General features: G+C 45.0%; 1 protein-coding gene across 1 annotated transcript in view; it reads left to right on the forward strand.

Annotated features, from left to right (window-relative positions):
• LOC120931071 (WD repeat-containing protein 76-like) overlaps window positions 1-21640 on the forward strand; it is a 100444-nt gene that overhangs the window by 41477 nt on the left and 37327 nt on the right. Inside the window, exons 9-12 of the mRNA XM_040342195.1 lie at window positions 949-1018; window positions 2841-2948; window positions 7088-7134; window positions 10030-10183. Coding sequence (XP_040198129.1) covers window positions 949-1018; window positions 2841-2948; window positions 7088-7134; window positions 10030-10183 — 379 coding nt within the window. The remainder of the gene's footprint in view (window positions 1-948; window positions 1019-2840; window positions 2949-7087; window positions 7135-10029; window positions 10184-21640) is intronic.

Here is a 21640-nt window from a genome sequence, read left to right on the forward strand (position 1 = left end):
TGAACGTGAATGGCGTCCAGTGCCATTCACGATTCACTTACGCAAACAACGTAATTTTTCAAAAACGCGACGCGGGAACGACCGGTATACGTAGCATTGGCTGCCCCTGCTAATAGCAGGGGCAGCCTTACGCAAAAACCGACGTACGCAAACAACGTAAACTGCGTACGCAGGGCTCGCGTAGGGTTGTGAATCGGCGTTGGTATGCAATTTGCATACTATACGCTGACCACTACGGGAACGCCCCCTACGGCCATCGTAAGAATGCAGCCTACGATATGACTGGCATAAGAGCCTTATGCTAGTCATATCTTAGGCTGCAGTCGGCGTAACGAGGTTCCTGAATCGGGAGCATTCGAAACGCCGGTGCAAGTAAGCAATTGCGCTGCGTAACTATGGTTACGCAGACGCAATTGCTTTTTGAATCTGGGCCACGGTGTGCAATTTTTAAAGTGTGACATGTTAAGTATAGTATCTATTTACTAGTTATATCATTATATATATATATATATATATAATAATTTTACCAAAAAATCAGGTTATATAGTATGTTTGTTTTTTTCCCCCCAAAATAATTGCGTTTTTAAAAATTGCTGCGCAAATACCACCTGACATTAAAAAAAAAAAAAATTTGCAAAACAACCACCTTTTTATTCTCTGTCTAGGGTGTCTACTAAAAAGGGTATCATGTTTGGGGGTTCTGTATTAGTAATTTTTAGCAAAAAAATAAATTAAAAATACAAATTTTTACATGTAGGAGAGGAATGTAAGAATTGTCCTGGGTGGGAACCGGTTAGAAGTTGTGCACTGTAAGAGGAATTGACTATTTTACTCTTCATATGATGAGTGTCACATTTTGTAGGTTACATTTTATAGCCCTTTAAATATAGAGGTGTTTTTTTTTCTAAATGTATTTTTTATTTTTTTGCTGGTTCTCTTTTCTTTTAGAGAGAATACAGTTGCTCGCCGTTCCAATCGGCTGCAGAATGTAACTCCTGAAGTTAAACCGGAAGAGAATGTAAGAGGCTTTAAAACTTTGGCAATTAGTATGTACAGTAGATGCAGTTGCAAAAAAAAAAACACTTCTATTGGTTTGAGTAGGGAAGGGTCAAAGCCTGTCAAACTATTGGTGTCTGGCTTGTTGTTCACTTCCTTCCTGTCCCAGAGACGCAACATGAAGTGACCGTAATGCCGCGTACACACGATCATTTTTCGGCATGTAAAAAAACAACGTTTTTAAAAAATGTCATTTAAAATGATGGTGTGTCGGCTTCGCATCATTTTTCGGGTTCTGAAAAATGTAAATTTTTTTTCCGAACACGCTGCATTTTTTAACGACGTTTTAAACGTTGTCGTTTTTCGGGTTGTAAAAAAATGATCGTGTGTGGGCTAAAACGATGTTAAAAACCCGCGCATGCTCAGAAGCAAGTTATGAGACGGGAGCGCTCGTTCTGGTAAAACTACCGTTCGTAATGGAGTAAGCGCGTTCATCACGCTGTAACAGACTGAAAAGCGCGAACCGTCTTTTACTAACACGGATTTGGCTAAAGCAGCCCAAAGGGTGGCGCCATCCGAATGGAACTTCCCCTTTATAGTGCCGTCGTACGCGGTGTACGTCACCGTGCTTTGCTAGAGCATTTTTTTTTAACGCTCGTGTGTGGGCAACGCCGTTTTAACGATGAAGATGGAAAAAACTCTTTTTTTTTTACAAGCCGAAAAATGATTGTGTGCATAAGTCTCTTCAGACAGAGAAGAATTATCCTTGTTGACACCAGAACAGATTTTCCTTCACTTCTTGTTCTGGTGACTTTTCTAAAATGTTGGATTTCCCTGATTATCAGTGCAGCCCATGGGTGGCGCCCCATCAGTGGTGGGGGAATTTGTTTATTCATTCCTTTAGCAGCTTCACAACTGGGTGCGCATGTCTCACTGCGCTGTCCTGCATAGCTGGGCAGTCTTCTGGGACATGTGATGTGTCCTAGAAGATCGCAGGGAGGAAGGGACACCTAGGCAGCCGAAGTGGGAGCTCGTTGGTAATTGTGATGCATTGCGGAATTGAATCGCTTACCAGATAATCGAATCGTGAGACCAGTGAAGATGCGCACCCAGAGGCGGACTGGCCATTGAGACTCTCGGCACTGCCCGAGGGCCCCATGCCACTAGGGGGCCCATCAGGGTTGCCAGGCTCAATAAAACCAGGGATGTATGTAAAAATCTTTTTTTTTTTTTTTACATCTGTCCCTGATATGTCCAAAACCGACATGCTTTTGATGTGAAAATCCTGAGATTTTAGCTGCCCTGCCTCCAGGCGTGGTGGCCACCTGTAAGCCCTGGGGCCCCATAATCTTCTATTGCCCGGGGGCCCCATGAGTTGTCAGTCCACCCCTGTGCGCACCCCTAGTACAGGGTAGCATGACCGTACAATTGTCATTTAAAGTGTGAGAGCGCTGAAAAGTGACCTGGGCAGGAAGGGGGCGACAGTGTCCAGTATTGAAGGGGGTTAAAGTGGTTGTAAACCTCCCATATGAACAAAACATATCCCCTAGAGCAGTGATGGCGGACCTTGGCACCCCAGATGTTTTGGAACTTAATTTCCCATGATGCTCATGCACCCTGCAGTGTTGTAGAGCATCATGGGAAATGTAGTTCCCAAATATCTTGGGTGCCAAGGTTCACCATCACTGCTCTGAAGTGTGTACTTGACTTGGGATTTTTATCATTCGAATAGTCACTCTGTGTCCAATAAGATTGCCAATGTGTGGGAAGGTTGTATATGTTTTAAATCTGCATCTTTCATCTTGTGTGTATTTTTACAAGTGCCTGTGTTTTTGTTATATAAGGTGCGGCATATGAAACCTCCAGGTCCCATAGAGATGATTCCATTGAACAAACAGGATGACGATAAGGCAATGGACCAATTCACGAGAATGTGGACTTCAATCAGCCAGGTCTGATATTAGGAAGTTTTATTTTGCTTACCTTTTTTCCTCCTTTTTTTTTTTTTTTTTAAGGCTGCTTTCACACTGAGACGTGCAGCCGCGGTGACGGTATAGCCGCGCTATATGTAGCGCGGCTATACCGTCGTATTTACTGCGATATTCGGGCACTAGCGGTAAAGTTTTAACCCCCGCTAACGGCCGAAAAAGGGTTAATACCGCCTGCGTTGCGGGCGGTATTACCGCGCTTTCCCATTGATTTCAATGGGAAGGCGCGGTATAGGAGCGGTGAACACACCGCTCCTATACCGCGGTAAAGATGCGGCTAGCAGGACTTTTGGTGCGCTCCTGATAGCGCACCGCTTCAGTGTGAAAGCCTTCGGGCTTTCACATTGAACACTGCAGGGCATGATTTTTCATGCGGTATAGCAGCGCTATTTTTAGCGCTGTACCGCATGAAAAACGCCCCAGTGTGCAAGGGGCCTAAATGTTGACTGGTTTAACCATGTGACGTCCACCCGGAACAAAGAGAGTCCCGCCAGGCTGTCATTTTGCAATCGTGTGGGTGAAAGCTGTCACTGGCTGTGTCCACCAGACGCTGTTGATAATTTGATCACTATACCGGCCCACTGCCGATACCATGTGATCAATCACAGCAGATCACATGACAGTTGTAAACAATGGATGGCTTTTTTTTTTTTCATGCCATTCATTGTGTACAATTGTGTTGCTAGCTGCGATTGGTCACAGTGATCGCATGGTACAGACAGGGCCAATCACAGCCCATCTATACTATGGGGCAGATTTACATACAATTGGACAGGCGCAGCGTATCAGAGATACGCTACGCCGCCGTATCTTACCTGGCGTAAATTCGAATCCAGGAAGAATTTGCGCCGTAAGTTACGGCGGCGTAGTGTTTTTCTGGCGGCATATTTGAAATTGGGCGGGTTGGGGGCGGGTTTCATTTAAATGAAGCGCGCCCCCGTGCCGAATGAAATGCGCATGCGTCGTTCCTAAATTTCCCGCCGTGCATTGCGCTAAATGACGTTTCAACAAAGTCATTTTTTTTTAACTTGGACGTGACTTGCGTCCATCCCTATTCATGGACGACTTGCGCAAAAAAAAAAAAAAATTTAAATTTCGACGCGGGAACGACGCCCATACTTTAACATGGCAAGTCTATCTATACGGCACAAAATAGCAGCTTTAACTATACGCCGGGAAAAGCCGACTACAGACGTAAGAGAATGCGACGACCGCACGTTCCTGGATTGTCTGAAAAAGCTCATTTGCATACCCAACGCGGAAAACGACGCGAACTCCACCCAGCAGACGCCGAACTATTGCATCTGCGATCCGAAGCCGTTCGCCTGTCGGATCTTACTCAGATGGCGTCGTATCTTGGTTTGAGGATTCAAACTAAAGGTACGACGCGGGAAATTTGAAAGTATGCCGGCGTATTAGTAGATACGCCGGTGTACTTGCTCTGTGATTCTGCCCCTATATGCTTAGCTGTGCCCAAGCAAAGCTATAAGCAATAGTACAAATTGAATGAATCGTTTTTTTTTCCCGCAAAAATGGTTGCTTATACCAGTGAAATTCTATGGTATAAGCTATCATAATGTGTATTAAAAGAAAAAATAAATAAAAAAACTGATCATTGTACTGAACGCTGTATTGCTGTGGTCAGTGTGTTTTTTAACTTTATTTCCATATTGCCACCAGTCATTGTCCCTGATCACCACCACACCTGATATATGATGCTGCTGTACTGCACTCGTGACACAGTATGTGTGTAATAAAAAAAAAAGAAAATTCAAAAATAAAGGGGCAGATTCTCAAAGAGTTACGCCGGCGTATCAGTAGATGCGCCGACCTAACTCCGAATCTAAGCCCGTCGTATGTCTAAATGTACAGTATTCTCAAACTGAGATGCACTTAAACATGCCTAAGATACGACGGCCTGCGCCGTCGTATCTTAAAGTGCAATATTTACGCTGGCCGCTAGGTGGCGCGTCCATTGAGGTCGGCGTAGAATATGCTAATGAGTAGTTACGCCGATTCACGAACGTACGCTTGCCCGTCGCAGTAAAAATACGCCGTTTTCGTAAGAGATACGCGGCGTAAAGATAAACATGCACCCTCAGTGGCGTATCCTATGTTAAGTATGGCCGTCGTTCCCGCGTCAAAATTTTTAAATTTTAACGTCGTTTGCGTAACTCGTCCGTGAATAGGGCTGGACGTCCATTACGTTCAGGTCGAAACCAATGACGTCCTTAAGACGTCATTTAGCGCAATGCACGTCGGGAAATTTTAGGGACGGCGCATGCGCATTAGGTTCGGCGCGGGAACGCGCCTAATTTAAATGCTCTACGCCCCCTACCCGGCTGATTTGAATTACGCGGGCTTGCGCCGGGGGATTTACGCTACGCCGCCGCAACTTTACAGGCAAGTGCTTGCCCGTAAAACTTGCGACGGCATAACGTAAATGAGATGCGTTACGCCGCCGCAGATCTACGAGAATCTGGCCCAAAATGTTTAAAAAAGAAAAAAAAAACTTTTTTTTTTTTTTCTCTTTCTTTCTCTCTTTTTCTTTCTCTCATTGCACTGCATTGTGCAATTGTCTTTCAAAGTGTGACAGCGCTGAAAATTGGCCTGGGAAGGAAGGGGGTGAAAGTGCCCGGTATTGTTAAAGGAACACTAAAGGCGCAAATTTTTTTTTTTTTTAAATAACATACATGTTCTATTTACCTCCACTGTGCAGATCGTTTTGCACAGAGTGACCCGGATCCGTGTCTTCTGGGGTCCCTCGGCGGCTGTCTCGGCTCCTCCTCGCAAAAGCTTTCCACGTTCATGCGAGCTCCCTCACATGGTGGAAAGCTTTTGCGAGCGCGCTCCCGTGATACAGCAGAGGCCATAGCCGCCGACTGTATCACTCGGCCCCGGCGCACCGCGGCATCCGCTGTGATTGACAGCAGCGCCAGGCAATGGCTGCGCTGCTATCAATCCGCCCAGCCTAGCCAATCAGCGGCCAGGCTGGGAACCGAACATGATGACAAGCACGCGCCCGGGACTTTCGAACGGTGAGGTAAGTAAAACGGGGGGGGGGGGGGCGGTGCTGTCAAATGTCTTTTTACCTTAATGCATAGGATGCATTAAGGTAAAAAAACGTTTACCTTTACAACCCCTTTAACCGCTTCCATACCCGGGCACTTGCGCACCTTCCTGCCCAAGCCAATTTTCAGCTTTCAGCACTGTCGTACTTTGAATGACCATTGCGCGGTCGTGCTACACTGTACCCAAACTATTTTTTTATCATTTTGTTCCTACAAATAGAGCTTTCTTTTGGTGGTATTTGATCATCTCTGCGGTTTTTATTTTTTGCGCTATAAACAAAAGAAGAGCGACAATTTAAAAAAAAACACAATATTTTTTACTTTTAATTTAAAAAATATCACAATTTTTTTTAAAAAAAAATCATTTTTTTTCCTCAGTTTAGGCCGATACGTATTCTTCTACATATTTTTGGTAAAATCGCAATAATCATATATTGATTGGTTTGCGCAAAAGTTATAGCGTCTACAAAATAGGTGATAGATTTATGGCATTTTTATTTTTATTAATTCTTTTACTAGTATTGGCGGCGATTTGCGATTTTTTTACTGTCACCGTGACATTGCAGCGAACACATCGGACACTTTAGACACGTTTTTGGGACCATTCACATTTATACAGCGATTAATGCTATAAATATGCATTGATTACTGTGTAAATGTGACTGGCAGGGAAGGGGTTAACCACTAGGGGGCAAGGAAGGGGTTAATATGTGTCCTAAGATGTTATAACTGTAGGGGGGAGGGGACTCTCAAGGGGAGGAGACCGATGTGTGTTCCTCTGTACTGGGAACACACATTGGTCTCCTCACCGCTGACGGGAGGTGGATGTGTGTGTTTACACACACACATCCACACTCCTGCCGTGATTACCGACAATCACGCGCCCTAGATCGTCGGGAACGCAGGACGTCATATGACGTCCACCCGGATCGAGAAGGGGTCCCTGCTGCCCTCATTTCACAATGAGGCGGTAGGGAAGTGGTTAAGTAACTGTTTTTCATTATTTTCTTTTTTTTTTCTTTCTTAATACAGGAGACTATTAAAACCCCAACAAATAAGACTGTGAAAGACCTAAAGAGGTAAGCACGGGTTGAACATCTCAGCAACAGGCTGTGTCTGAACAGTTCCTTTTTAAAAATGTATAGGTACTAGAGCTGCACGATTATTTGTTAAAAACGCGATATTGATCCCCCTCATGATCTTAATCCAGCATTTCCATGACTCTTGTAACAAGTGCAGAGCCGTTCCCTCCTCACAGCTGTTAAAAAAAACAAAAAGCAGCTGGCAATGTTTGTCAACAACATTGCTCAGCTCTGAAAGAGAGAGATCTAAAAAAAGAAACATTGTATCTTTCTGTTCATTTAAAGATCAAAGGGATTAAAGTTAATCCCTTTGATCTTTAAATGAACAGAAAGATACAATGTCTTTTGGCTTTTTTTTTTATTTTTTTTGCGGGTCTGCGACATTGCGGCGGCGGACACTTTTGACACATTTTTGGGACCATTGGCATTTAGGCCCCTTTCAGACTGGGGCAGGAGCCGCGGTGGCGGTATAACGCCGGGATTGCCGCGGGAATCAGCCGCTAGCGGTGCGGTATTAACCCCCGCTAGCGGCCGATAAAGGGTTAATACCACCCGCAATGCGCCTCTATAGAGGCGCATTGCGGGCGGTATTGCCGCGGTTTCCCATTGTTTTCAATGGGAAGGAGCGGTATACATGCCGCTCCTCTCACCGCTCAAAAGATGCTGCTGACAGGAGATTTTTTTGTCTCCCGCCAGCGCATCGCCTCAGTGTGAAAGCCCTCGGGCTTTCACATTGAGTCTGCAGTGAAGGAGTTTTTCAGGTGGGATAGCAGCGCTATTTTTAGCGCTGTACCGCCTGAAAAACTCCTCAATGCGAAAGGGGCCTTATACAGCGATCAGCAGTGCTATAAAAATCCACTGATTACTGGTATAAATGTCACTGGCAAGGAATGGGGTTAACACTAGGGGGTGATCAAGGGGTTAACGGTGTTCCCTGCTAGGTGTTTCTAACTGTGTGTAGGGGGGGGGGGGGGGATGTCACTTACTAGTACTACTTCGTAGGAACACACAATCTGTCCCTCCTCTACTGACAGAATCCCCATTCTGGCTCTCGCGCCCACGATTGTGCGTGGCCACCGTGTCCCTCGCCGTGCAGCAGGCCCACGCCTGCTATGGCTCTTAAAGGAGCCGACGTACAGCTACGGAGATTTGCAGGAACGTGCCGACCTGCCGGCGGCTGGTTGGCAAGTGGTTAATTACATCCCCCCCCCCCCCAAATCGGATCGCCGGTGCAAACAATGAAATGGTTTAGGAATCGGATCGCATTGGTGTGAACGCGTGCAGTGCGATGTCTGTGATCGCACCAGTGTGAACCCAGCCTAAGGGGTTCATTTACTAAAACTGGAGAGGGCAAAATCTGGTGCAGCTCTGCAGAAAAGTCGGCTTCCAGGTTTTATTGTCAAAGCCTAATTTGAATGATCTGAAATTAGTAGAAGATTGGCTCTTATGCACAGCTGCACCAGATTTTGCACTCTCCGGTTTTAGTAAATCAACCCCTAAAATGGGATTCATTTAACCACTTGCTTACTGGGCACATATACCCCCTTTCCTGCCCAGGAGAAATTTTAGCTTTCGGCACTGTCGCGCTTTGAATGAAAATTGCGCGGTCGTGTGACGTGCCTCCCAAACAAAATTGATGTCCCCTTTTTTTTTTTTTTTAACAGAGTTTTCTTTTGGTGGTACTTGATCACCTCTGCGGGTTTTTATTTTTTGCGCTATAAACAAAAATAGAGCGACAATTTAAAAAAAAAAAAAGATTTTTGCTATAATATTCGAAATTATTTTTTTTTTTTTTTAAAGATTTTTTTTTTTACACCTCCAGTTTAGGCCGATACGTATTCTTCTACATGCTTTTGGTAAACAAAAATCGCAATAAGCGTATACTGATTGGCTTGTGCAAAAGTTATAGCGCCTACAAAATAGGGGACAGAATTATGACCTCTTTTTATTTTATTTTTTTAATATCATTTTATTTTTTTTTATTTTTTTTAACTAGTAATGTCGGTTATCTGCAATTTTTTTATATTTTTTTTTTTGTCAGGACTGCGATATTATGGCGGACACATTGGACACTTTTGACACATTTTTGGGACCATTCACATTTATACAGCGAACAGTGCTATAAATATGCACTGATTACTGTATAAATGTGACTGGCAGGGAATGGGTTACCACTAGGGGGCGAGGATGGGGTGAAATGTGATTCTTAGGCTTCATTTCCACTGACGTTTTTACGGCCATATTTCTGAGCGTTTTTTACAGCTTAAAAAAGCCTGTCCATGTTATTCTATGGCATCATGCCCACATTGGCGTTTTTGAGCTGCAAATGGCATAGGCGTTTTTGAGCTGTAAAAAAAACGCAGGACAAGGGCGTTCTGAAGCTCCAGAGTAGAGCTGTAAAAACGCCAGACATTAAACGCGAAAACGCTACCACTGCGTTTTTTTTACAAAATAAACATGGACAGGCGTTTTTAAGCTGTAAAAAAGGCTAACACAAGTGGCTGTAAAAACGCCAGTGGAAATGAAGCCTAACTGTGGGGGGAGGTGACCGATCTGTGTCCCTATGTATAAGGACGTGGATCTCTGTTTACACACACAGATCTACGTCCTTGGCTGTGTAACGGGCGATTGCGTGAACCTGGCGGACATCGCGGCCTCCAGGCATGCGCATTGGTACCTCAGTGACACGGCGGGCAAATGCGCGCCGCCGCTCACGCGCCCCCAGTGGCCGGGGGAACCGAGGACGTCAATAGATGTCCTCTCGGACCTAAAGAGCCACCCTGTGGCCGTGAATTGACAATGGCCCGGGTCTCAAGAAGTTAAGGTTCACCTCTATTTTGAGTTCCTTTCAAACATCTGTGTAACGATTTTCTGTTTCATGTCACTTGTCAGCTATGAAAAAAGTCTGAAAGAAATGAAGCTGCGAGCCGGGGGCGTTGCCAAAATGGTTCCTGAACGAATTTTGTCTGTAGCCATCCATCCCTCTGAAAGGCGGACACTTGTGGCATCCGGAGATAAGTACGGGAATGTTGGACTCTGGAATGTGGTAAGTGATGGACTCTTATGTTATCTGTGGCCCTTTCCTGATGTTTTAATGGCGTCCAGAAGAATTTGAACTATTTGGAGAAAAGTTATGATCACCGCTAAGCCCTGGTTCACGTCCATGCGGTCTTTCCACGGCTGTATTTGCTCGGGCACAGGGGCCTTTTCATTGAAATGGTCTGCTGTACAGTGATGATCATTGTAATGGCAATGTTTTTTGACCTGTCAAGAATGGGTGCCAGGATTACTAGTGATCTGTGATTGGCTACAGCTAATCACATGGTACAGGGTGCTGTGCTTTTCCCAGGTACCATGTGATAGCTGTGGGCCAATCACAGCATAGGAAACACAGTTGTTATGAATGGGAATTTTATTAATAATTTTTTTGACAATGTGATCACATGAACCCCCGGCAGCCGCAATCAGAGCGGCATGCTGTGCGCCCCTAACACGGAACAGGCTGGATGAAGTGCGCGTACGTGATCCAGCCTGCCCGTGCCGAGACGCTCGCCCACAGTAAATGTTTGTGGTTAAAATGTATGTCAAGGCAAAATTTGTGGGAAATAAAAAAACCATAGGCAGTATATCTCTTCAATACACACACTTGCCCAGGCTTTATACCTTTTAACCACTTAAGCCCCGGACCAATACGCTGTCTAAAGACCCAAGGTGTTTTTACAATTTGGCAATGCGCTGCTTTAACTGGTAATTGCGCGGTCATGCAATGTTGTACCGAAACGAAACTTGCGTCCTTTTCTTCCCACAAATAGAGCTTTATTTTGATGGTATTTGATCGCCTCTGCGATTTTTATTTTTTGCGATATAAACGCAAAAAGACCGTAAATTTTGAAAAAAAAATGATTTTTCTTATAACAAAAAGTAAAAAAAAATCGAATAAACTAAATTTTAGTCAAACATTTAGGCCAAAATGTATTCAGCCACATGTCTTTAGTAAAAAAAATCGCAATAAGCGTATATTTATTGGTTTTCGCAAAAGTTATAGCGTCTACAAACTAGGGTACATTTTCTGGAATTTACACAGCTTTTATTTTATGACTGCCTATCTCATTTCTTGAGGTGCTAAAATGGCAGGGCAGTACAAACCCCCCCCAAATGACCCCATTTTGGAAAGTAGACACCCCAAGGAAACTGCTGAGAGGCATGTTGAGTCCATTGAATATTTAATTTTTTTGTCCCAAGTGATTGAATAATGACGGAAAAAAAAAAAAAAAAAAATGTTTACAAAAAGTTGTCACTAAATGATATATTTCTCACACATGCCATGGTTATATGTGGAATTGCACCCCAAAATACATTCTGCTGCTTCTCCTGAGTACGGGGATACCACATGTGTGGGACTTTTTGGGAGCCTAGCCGCATACGGGGCCCCAAAACCCAAGCACCGCCTTCAGCATTTCTAAGGGCACAAATTTTTGATTTCACTCCTCACTACCTATCAAGGTTTCGAAGGCCATAAAATGCCAAAATAGCAAAAAAAAAAAACCAAATGACCCCATTTTGGAAAGTAGACACCCTAAGCTATTTGCTGAGAGGCATGTCGAGTCCATGGAATATTTTATATTTGGACACAAGTTGCGGGAATATGACAAACTGATTTTTTTTTGCACAAAGTTGTCACTAAATGATATATTGCTCACACATGCCATAGTTATATGTGGAATTGCACCCCAAAATACATTCTGCTGCTTCTCCCGAGTACGGGGATACCACATATGTGGGACTTTTTGTGAGCCTAGCCGCATACGGGGCCCCGAAAACAAAGCTCCGCCTTCAAGATTTCTAAGGGCATACATTTTTGATTTCACTCCTCACTACCTATCACTACCTATCACAGTTTTGAAGGCCATAAAATGCCAAGATGTCACACAACCCCCCCAAATGACCCCATTTTGGAAAGAAGACACCCCAAGCTATTTGCTGAGAGGCATGTTGAGTCCATGGAATATTTAATTTTATGGCCCCAAGTGATTGAATAATGACCAAAAAAAAAAAAAAAAAATTTTTACAAAACGTTGTCACTAAATGATATATTTCTCACATATGCCATGGGCATATGTGGAATTGCACCCCAAAATACATTCTGCTGCTTCTCCTGAGTACGGGGATACCACATGTGTGGGACTTTTTGGGAGCCTAGCCGCGTACGGGACCCCGAAAACCAATCACCGCCTTCAGGATTTCTAAGGGCATAAATTTTTGATTTCACTCCTCACTACCTATCACAGTTTCGAAGGCAATAAAATGCCAAAACAGCACAAAACCCCCCCAAATGACCCCATTTTGGAAAGTAGACACCCCAAGCTATTTGCTGAGAGGCATGTTGAGTCCATGGAATATTTAATTTTTTTGCCCCAAGTCACTGAATAATGACCAAAAAAAAAAAAAATACAAAACGTTGTCACTAAATGATATATTTCTCACACATGCCACGGTTATATGTGGAATTGCACCCCAAAATACATTCTGCTGCTTCTCCTGAGTACGGGGATACCACATGTGTGGGACTTTTTGGGAGCCTAGCCGCGTACGGGACCCCGAAAACCAATCACCGCCTTCAGGATTTCTAAGGGCATAAATTTTTGATTTCACTCCTCACTACCTATCACAGTTTCGAAGGCAATAAAATGCCAAAACAGCACAAAACCCCCCCAAATGACCCCATTTTGGAAAGTAGACACCCCAAGCTATTTGCTGAGAGGCATGTTGAGTCCATGGAATATTTAATTTTTTTGCCCCAAGTCACTGAATAATGACCAAAAAAAAAAAAATACAAAACGTTGTCACTAAATGATATATTTCTCACACATGCCACGGTTATATGTGGAATTGCACCCCAAAATACATTCTGCTGCTTCTCCTGAGTACGGGGATACCACATGTGTGGGACTTTTTGGGAGCCTAGCCGCGTACGGGGCCCCGAAAACCAAGCACTGCCTTCAAGATTTGTGTGAGTGAAATCAAAAATTTATGTCCTTAGAAATCTTGAAGGCGGTGCTTGGTTTTCGGGGTCTCATACGCGGCTAGGCTCCCAAAAAGTCCCACACATGTGGTATCCCCGTACTCAGGAGAAGTAGCAGAATGTATTTTGGGGTGCAATTCCACATATAACCATGGCATGTGTGAGAAATATATCATTTAGTGACAATGTTTTGTACATTTTTTTATTTTAATTTTTTTTGGTCATGATTCAATCACTTGGGGCAAAAAAATTAAATATTCCATGGACTCAACATGCCTCTCAGCAAATAGCTTGGGGTGTCTACTTTCCAAAATGGGGTCATTTGGGGGTTTTTTGTGCTATTTTGGCATTTTATGGCCTTCGAAACTGTGATAGGTAGTGAGGAGTGAAATCAAAAATTTGCGCCCTTAGAAATGCTGAAGGCGGTGCTTGGATTTCGGGGTCCCGTACGCGGCTAGGCTCCCAAAAAGTCCCAAACATGTGGTATCCCCGTACTCAGGAGAAGCAGCAGAATGTATTTTAGGGTGCAACTCCACATATAACCATGGCATGTGTGAGAAATATATCATTTAGTGACAACTTTTTTTTTTTTTTTCTCATTATTCAATCACTTTGGACAAAAAAAAAAAAAAAATCAATGGACTCAACATGCCTCTCAGCAGTTTCCTTGGGGTGTCTTCTTTCCAAAATGGGGTCATTTGGGTTTTTTTTGTGCTATTTTGGCATTTTATGGCCTTCGAAACTGTGATAGGTAGTGAGGAGTGAAATCAAAAATTTACACCCTTAGAAAGCCTGAAGGCGGTGATTGGTTTTTGGGGTCCCGTACGCGGCTAGGCTCCCAAAAAGTCTCACACATGTGGTATCCCCGTACTCAGGAGAAGCAGCAGAATGCATTTTGGGGTGTAATTCCACATATGCCCATGGCATGTTTGAGCAATATATCATTTAGTGACAACTTTGCGCAAAAAAAAATATATATATATATATTTATATTTCCCGCAACTTGGGTCAAAATCTAAAATATTCCATGGACTTAAGATGCCTCTCAGCAAATAGCTTGGGGTGTCTACTTTCCAAAATGGGGTCATTTGGGGGGGTTTTCAATTGTCCTGGCATTTTATGCACAACAATTAGAAGCTTATGTCACACATCACCCACTCTTCTAACCACTTGAAGAAAAAGCCCTTTCTGACACTGTTTGTTTACATAAAAACATATTATTTTTTTGCAAGAAAGTAAAGTTGAACCCCCAAACATTATATATTTTTTTAAAGCAAAGGCCCTACAGATTAAAATGGTGGGTGTTGCAAAAAAAATTTCCACACAGTATTTGCGCAGCGTTTTTTCAAACGCATTTTTTGGGGAAAAAATACACTTTTTTTTATTTTAAAGCACTAAAACACACTATATTGCCCAAATTATTGATGAAATAAAAATTATGATCTTAGGCCGAGTACATGGATACCAAACACGACATACTTTAGAATTGCGCACAAACGCGCAGTGGCGACAAACTACATACATTTTTAAAAGCCTTTAAAAGCCTTTACAGGTTACCACATTAGATTTACAGAGTAGGTCTACTGCTAAAATGACTGCCCTCGATCTGCCCTTCGCGGTGATACCTCACATGCATGGTGCAATTGCTGTTTACATATGACTCCAGACCGACGCTTGCGTTCGTCTTTGCGCAAGAGCAGGGGGGGACAGGGATGCTTTTTTTTATTTTTTTTTATATATTTATTTCGCTTTTTTTTATTTTATTAACTGTTCCTTCCATTTATTTATTTTTTTACCATTTTTATTGTTATCTCAGGGAATGTAAATATCCCTTATGATAGCAATAGTTAGTGACAGGTACTCTTTTTTTTTTTTTTAAATGGGGTCTATTAGACCCTAGATCTTTCCTCTGCCCTCAAAGCATCTGACCACACCAAGATCGGTGTGATAAAATGCTTTTCCATATTCTCAATGGCGCCGTTTATATCTGGGGGGGGGGACATTCCCTCCCACTGAATGTAAAAGCAGTCTAGAGGCTAATTAGCCGCTAGGACTGCTTTTACATGAAAGCCGACCGCTGGCTGAAAAGAATGATACCAAGATGATGCCTAAACCCGCAGGCATCATTCTGGTATAACCATTCAAAGTCCAGCAACATACCAGTACGTTGATGGTTCTTGTTGGACATGTATTGTAATCTTTTTTTTTTTTCATGCAGTCTGTTGGCTGAACAAAAAAAAGATTGATCGGTGGGTATGCCCACCATTAGAATACCTCCCTTCATCCACCCACTTCTAATGATGGGCATACATGCACCATTTATATATGCCGAAGCATGGGGGCATCCTCCCGCAAAAAAGTTATGCCGCGTACGGTCGGACTTTTCTATGCCGCGTACACACGGTCGGACTTTTCTATGCCGTGTACACATGGTCAGACTTTTCCACAGGAAAGCCTCCGTAGGAATGTCAACCGTATGTACGCGGCATTAGGAGCAAAATCGCTCCTCCGCCCCTAATGCCCCCATGCTCCGGCATATATGCTCTTTTTTGAACTGTAGTGGTGAAATCACCTCCTACAGCATTGGAGTCGCGGCTTTATATATCGTGGGAGCAAACGCTGTTGCTGTCACGCTAAATAAATCCGCACTGCAACTGAATGGCGTACCTGCTAAGCAAATGATGGTTAACATTAAAACAAAGTAACATTCCAGTATAACAGTAAGATCATACCATACCTGCAAAGCAAATACCTATAAAAAAACATAGTAAAAAATAAAACATTTTTTAACGCAACCTGTGCCTAAAATATATATATATGCCAAAGCATGGGGGCATCCTCCCGCAAAAAAGTTATGCCGCGTACGGTCGGACTTTTCTATGCCGCGTACACACGGTCGGACTTTTCTATGCCGTGTACACATGGTCAGACTTTTCCACGGGAAAGCCTCCGTAGGAATGTCAACCGTATGTACGCGGCATTAGGAGCAAAATCGCTCCTCCGCCCCTGCTGCCCGCATGCTTCGGCATATATGCTCTTTTTTTTAACTGTGGTGGTGAAATCACCTCCTACAGCACTGGAGTCGCGGCTTTATATATCGTGGGAGCAAACGCTGTTGCTGTCAAGATAAATAAGTCCGCGCAACAGCTGAATGGCGTACCTGAAAACAGTAAAATAAATTACATACCTGAAAAGCAAGCATGAAAAAACATAACAACAATAAAACTTTGCAGAATAGAATACAGTAAAAAAGAGCAGAACAATAGAGAGAGAATAGAGAGGGAGAGAACAATAAAACGACAACTATTTTTGGTTTTTTTATTTTATATTTTTTTGTGTGTTTTTTATTTTTTACTTTTTTTTTTTTTTTTTTTAACACTTTTTTTTGTAACTGTGAACTGTAACTTCAACTTTTCGGTTCCAGGTTTGGGTCTCTCAAAATGCGATGGCATCTTGGGAGACCCTGTGTGAGTGTGCCTAGCCTGTGAAATGTTTCACCCTACACTAATAATTAACGTGTGTGTGGAAGCGTTCAAAACATTCACCAATACAAAGACCAGGATTGCCAGGACATTTGGGACAAAAATAACGGGTGTCACGCCTAAATCCGCGCTTGGTACAGACACGACATTTTCTTTGGGGGGTTTGTTGGGTAGGGGTACTCGGGAGGACATAAGAAAAATGCCTCTCATGCAGTCGGCTTACTGCATTTGGTAGGAGATGGTGAGGTACAATACCGCCTGGATACAGGAGTTCTGTGATGATATCCCTCTGGAATTGAAGGAAGGATTCATTCCGTCCTGAAGCTCTGTATACGACATGAGCATTCAGTAGAGCCAATTGAAATAAATGTAGAGACACTTTTTTGTACCAGCGTCTCGTCTTACGGGCAATATGATACGGCGCCATTAACTGGTCGTTGAGGTCCACCCCTCCCATGTTTTGGTTATATTCGTGGACACAGAGGGGTTTCTCCACAACACCTGTCGCCGTACGAATTTGGACTGTCGTGTCTGCGTGAAGGGTGGTAAGAACGAAAACATTCCTATTGTCCCGCCACTTCACAGCGAGCAAATTTTTACATCTGCAGCAGGCTCTCGCCCCCGGCCTAACACAGGCATCTACAAGCCGCTGGGGGAAGCCCCGGCGATTAGGTCGCACGGTGCCACATGCTCCAATCTGTTGATCAAATAAGTGGCTAAAAAGTGGCACGCTGCTGTAAAAATTGTCCACATACAAATGGTACCCCTTTCCGAATAAGGGTGACACCAAGTCCCAAACAATCTTGCCAGCGCTCCCCATGTAATCTGGGCATCCTTCCGGCTCTACCTGACTATCTTTTCCCTCGTAAACCCTAAAGCTCCATGTGTAGCCTGTGGCCCTGTCACAGAGCTTATAGAGCTTGACCCCGTATCTGGAACGCTTGCTGGGAAGGTACTGTTTGAAAGACAAGCGGCCAGCAAATTTAATCAGGGACTCATCAACGCATACAACCTGCTGGGGATTAAACAAGGCTGCAAAACGTTCGTTGAAATGGTTTACGAGGGGCCGAATTTTGTAGAGCCGGTCAAATTCAGGGTCTCCACGTGGACGACAAAGTGCATTGTCACTGAAATGCAGGAACCGCAGGATCGCCTCGTATCGTCTCCTGGCCATGTGAGCAGAGAAAATGTACATATGGTCAATGGGATGTGTGGACCATCCGCAATGACGGAAATTTGTGTATGCCCATGTTGAGGGTAAGGCCCAGAAAGGTCTTAAATTCGGAAACCTCGAGAGGTTTCCATTGTTTGGCAAGGCGAGACTGGGGGTTAGCGGCGATGTAAGTACCAGCATATAAATTAGTCTGGTCCACAATAGATCTATAGAGATCTTCCGTGAAATACAGCGAATAAAAATCAAGTGACGTAAAGTTCGCTGTATCCACCTGAATACCGGGTTGGCCAGTGAATGGGGGAAGTACAGGTGCTGTAGAAGTGGTGGGGACCCAATCAGGATAGGCAAATTCTACAGGAAGGGCACTATGGGCACGACGGGCCTGTCTCTGTCTTCTTCTTGGTGGCAGCGGGACACTACTTGTGCTTGCCACATCGCCAGCTTCAACTGCACTTATGGGACTCGCCACGTCACCAAGTGTTACTGCAGTGCTGGATAAACGACCAGGGTGTACTAGGCCGCTGGTGCTTGCCAATTCACCAGAAGGAATAGCGGCGCTAGTACTGGATCTCTGCTCCATACGAGGGTCCTGCGGTTCTTGCTGCTCAACAACATCAGAATGGGATCGGGTACGCCTGGCCTTAGCAGGGACCTCAACTTCGTCGTGCGAGCTATCTGACATGGAGCCGCTGTCGTAAATGGGTTCATATTCTGAGCCAGAATCTGTCAGATGCGTGACCTCCTCCTCTTCACTATCTGACATGCACATGAACTCCAAGGCCTGCTTATCATTGTACCTTCGGTTTGCCATTTTGGACTCTAAATTTAGTGGTACAATGGTAAGGATTCACAGGTAAAAAAAGCACCTGACTATAGAAAAGCAAATGTAGAAAACGCTTCAAAAAAAACTGTAAGCGATCGCAGGGATCAGGCCTGTCTCTGCGAACGCTGCAGTTATGTGTCTTGTGTTTTGTAAGTGACAGTGATCGATCGATACTGCACTTGGGTGGGTTGGGCTGGGCAGAGGGGGAAAACGCAGGTGCTAGCGGGTATCTGGGCTGATTCCGCTAACAATGCGTTTTTGGGTACCCTAAACTGCTGGGTACGCTAGTATAGATCTGATCAGGTATCGATCCGTTCAGATCCTATACCACTAAGGGGGGTGTATGCTTAGCGAGTGGGTGTAAGCGGTACTGGCTCTAACCTAACGCTGCCTGGGGCGACGCAGACCCTGACTGGCGCTAAAATTAAATTTATATCACCCGCCGGGTGATCAGGGGGTTAAACCTATTGGGTTATATACGGCGGGTGCTCTGATGCTATAAACAGCAAACTAACCAACCAGCGTCAACCGTAACACTTATACGGTGATCACTGGTGAAAGGGTTAACTAGGGGGCAATCAGGGGGTTAAAACCTTTATTCGGTAATATATGGGGGTACCTAACGCTTTCTAAAAACCTGGTGGCGAACCTAAAATAACTAAATAACTAACTGGCTAACCACGTCACCAGTGACACTTATACAGTGATCAGTGGTGAAAGGGTTAACTCTAGGGGCAATCAGGGGTTAAAACCTTTATTTATGGGGGTACCTAACGCTATATAAACCTGGCGGCGAACCTCAAAAAAAACTAACTGCCTAGCGGCAACAGTGACACTAATACAGCGATCAGAAACCGATCGCTTAGTGACACTGGCAATAGGGGTGAAAGGGTTAACTCTAGGGGCAATCAGGGGTTAAAACCTTTATTTATGGGGGTACCTAACGCTATATAAACCTGGCGGCGAACCTCAAAAAAAACTAACTGCCTAGCGGCAACAGTGACACTAATACAGCGATCAGAAACCGATCGCTTAGTGACACTGGCAATAGGGGTGAAAGGGTTAACTTTAGGGGCAATCAGGGGTTAAACCTTTATTGGGGGGGGGGGTAGGGGGCTACCCTGGACCTAAAGGGGCCTAAACCTAACTGCCCTGACACTTTTTTCTGTCACACTGACACTAAAAGCAGTGATCAGAAAATAAATGATCACTGCAATCAGTGACACTGTGACAGGGGGTGATCTGGGGGTGCTGGGGGGGGTGATCGGGGGGGGTTATGTGCCTATGTGTGCTGTGTCAGTGTGCTGTTGGTGCAACTCACAGTACTGACGTCTTCTCTCCTCTGGAACCGGACGAAAAGACCGCCAGAGGGGAGAAAACGTCACTTCCTCCCTGCCTGTGTTTACAGTTACACAGGCAGGGAGGGCTCAGGTGCAATCTGATTCGCCGAGGGAGATCGAGAGGGGACGGCTGGAAACCAATAGCCGCCCCCTCCTCCCGGACCTCCCGTACACCGTTCCCGGCCCTCGCATGTACCGGAGGGGGTCCCGATCGGACCCCCGAACCGAGGTAAGGCGGGGACGTACCTATACGCCCATGTGCCTGTACGTGCCATATTGTGGACGTATATGTACATGCGGGGGTCGGGAAGTGGTTAACCACTTGCCCTTTATGAAGGTTTGCCCCCCCCCCCCTTCATGACCAGGCTATTTTTTTTGCAATATGGCACTGTTAAATTAACTCAATTGCGCGGTTGTGCTACGCTGCACCCAAATAAAATCTATGTCCTTGTTTTTCCCACAAATAGAGATTTCTTTTGGTGATATTTGATCACCTCTGCGGTTTTTAGATGTTGTTCTATAAAAAAAGAAGACATTTTGAAAACAAATAAAAATACATTTTTCTCTTCCGTTCATGGACGGACACAGCAGCATTGACCTTAGGGTTATATATCCTTCCTTTCAGGAGAGACTAGGCAGAAAAAACAGCACTTCAAGTGTTAAAACACTTCTCTCAGTACAGCACCTCCCAGGGGGGCGGGGCCCCGGCTATATCTTTCTCTGCATCATGCAGCCCCAGTTTTTTTCTGCCTAGCGTTAGGAGAAGACATGGCTCCTCTGGGCCCATGTGCTCTGGAGGTTTTTTTTCTCGCTTTTATTTCATTTTTTCCTGCATTTTTGGATCCTGGGATCTAAAATCAACTGCCGACTGGGTGACAGGCTGGATCCTCGATCCTTGTAGTCCCCCCCATGTTTGGCCATCGAGCGTGTGCCGGCCTTTAGCTACACGCTGGGCCATCCACGACATGGCCTGTTGCTCCAGGGGTGGCCGGTGAGCTATGCGCTCCAGGGCACAGATATGACCGGTCTCTATGGCTGAGTCACAGTGTGACGGGCCGACAGCCATGCCGTAACTGCTGCGGACGTTGGGTCTGTCTGGAATGCCTCCAGCCGGTGGTCGCAGGACAGGTAAGTAGTATCCCCTTGCCTTGGCATGGTGGTTTGGCTGGTGCATTTCTGGGGAGGTCGATCGAGGGTCTGCCCTGCTTTCCTCTCTCCCTTCCTCTCCCTGCTTCCCCGCTTTCTGGGTGGCGGCCGTGAGGTGGGGGGTCCGCCTGGGGGGCTCCATTTCTACCAGGGGGCTGCTGTGGGGTGCTGTTTTTTGTCTTTATAATGCCGTGTGCGCGGAGGGGGACCTGCACTGAGGGTCGAGGGGTTTTCCGGTCTGTACTACTGGAGGGTGTCTTCACTGAGGGGGTTACTGTCTGTACTACTGGGGGGGTGTCTGCACTGAGGGGGGTACTGTCTGTACTACTGGGGGTACTGTCTGTACTACTGGGGGGTGTCTGCACTGAGGGGGGTACTGTCTGTACTACTGGGGGATGTCTGCACTGAGGGGGTTACTGTCTGTACTACTGGAGGGGGGGTGTCTGCACTGAGGGGGGTTACTGTCTGTACTACTGGGGAGTGTTTGTACTGAGGGGGTGTCTGTGCTGAGGGGGG

Source organism: Rana temporaria, chromosome 3 (assembly GCF_905171775.1).
Source record: "Rana temporaria chromosome 3, aRanTem1.1, whole genome shotgun sequence".
NCBI lineage: Eukaryota > Metazoa > Chordata > Amphibia > Anura > Ranidae > Rana > Rana temporaria.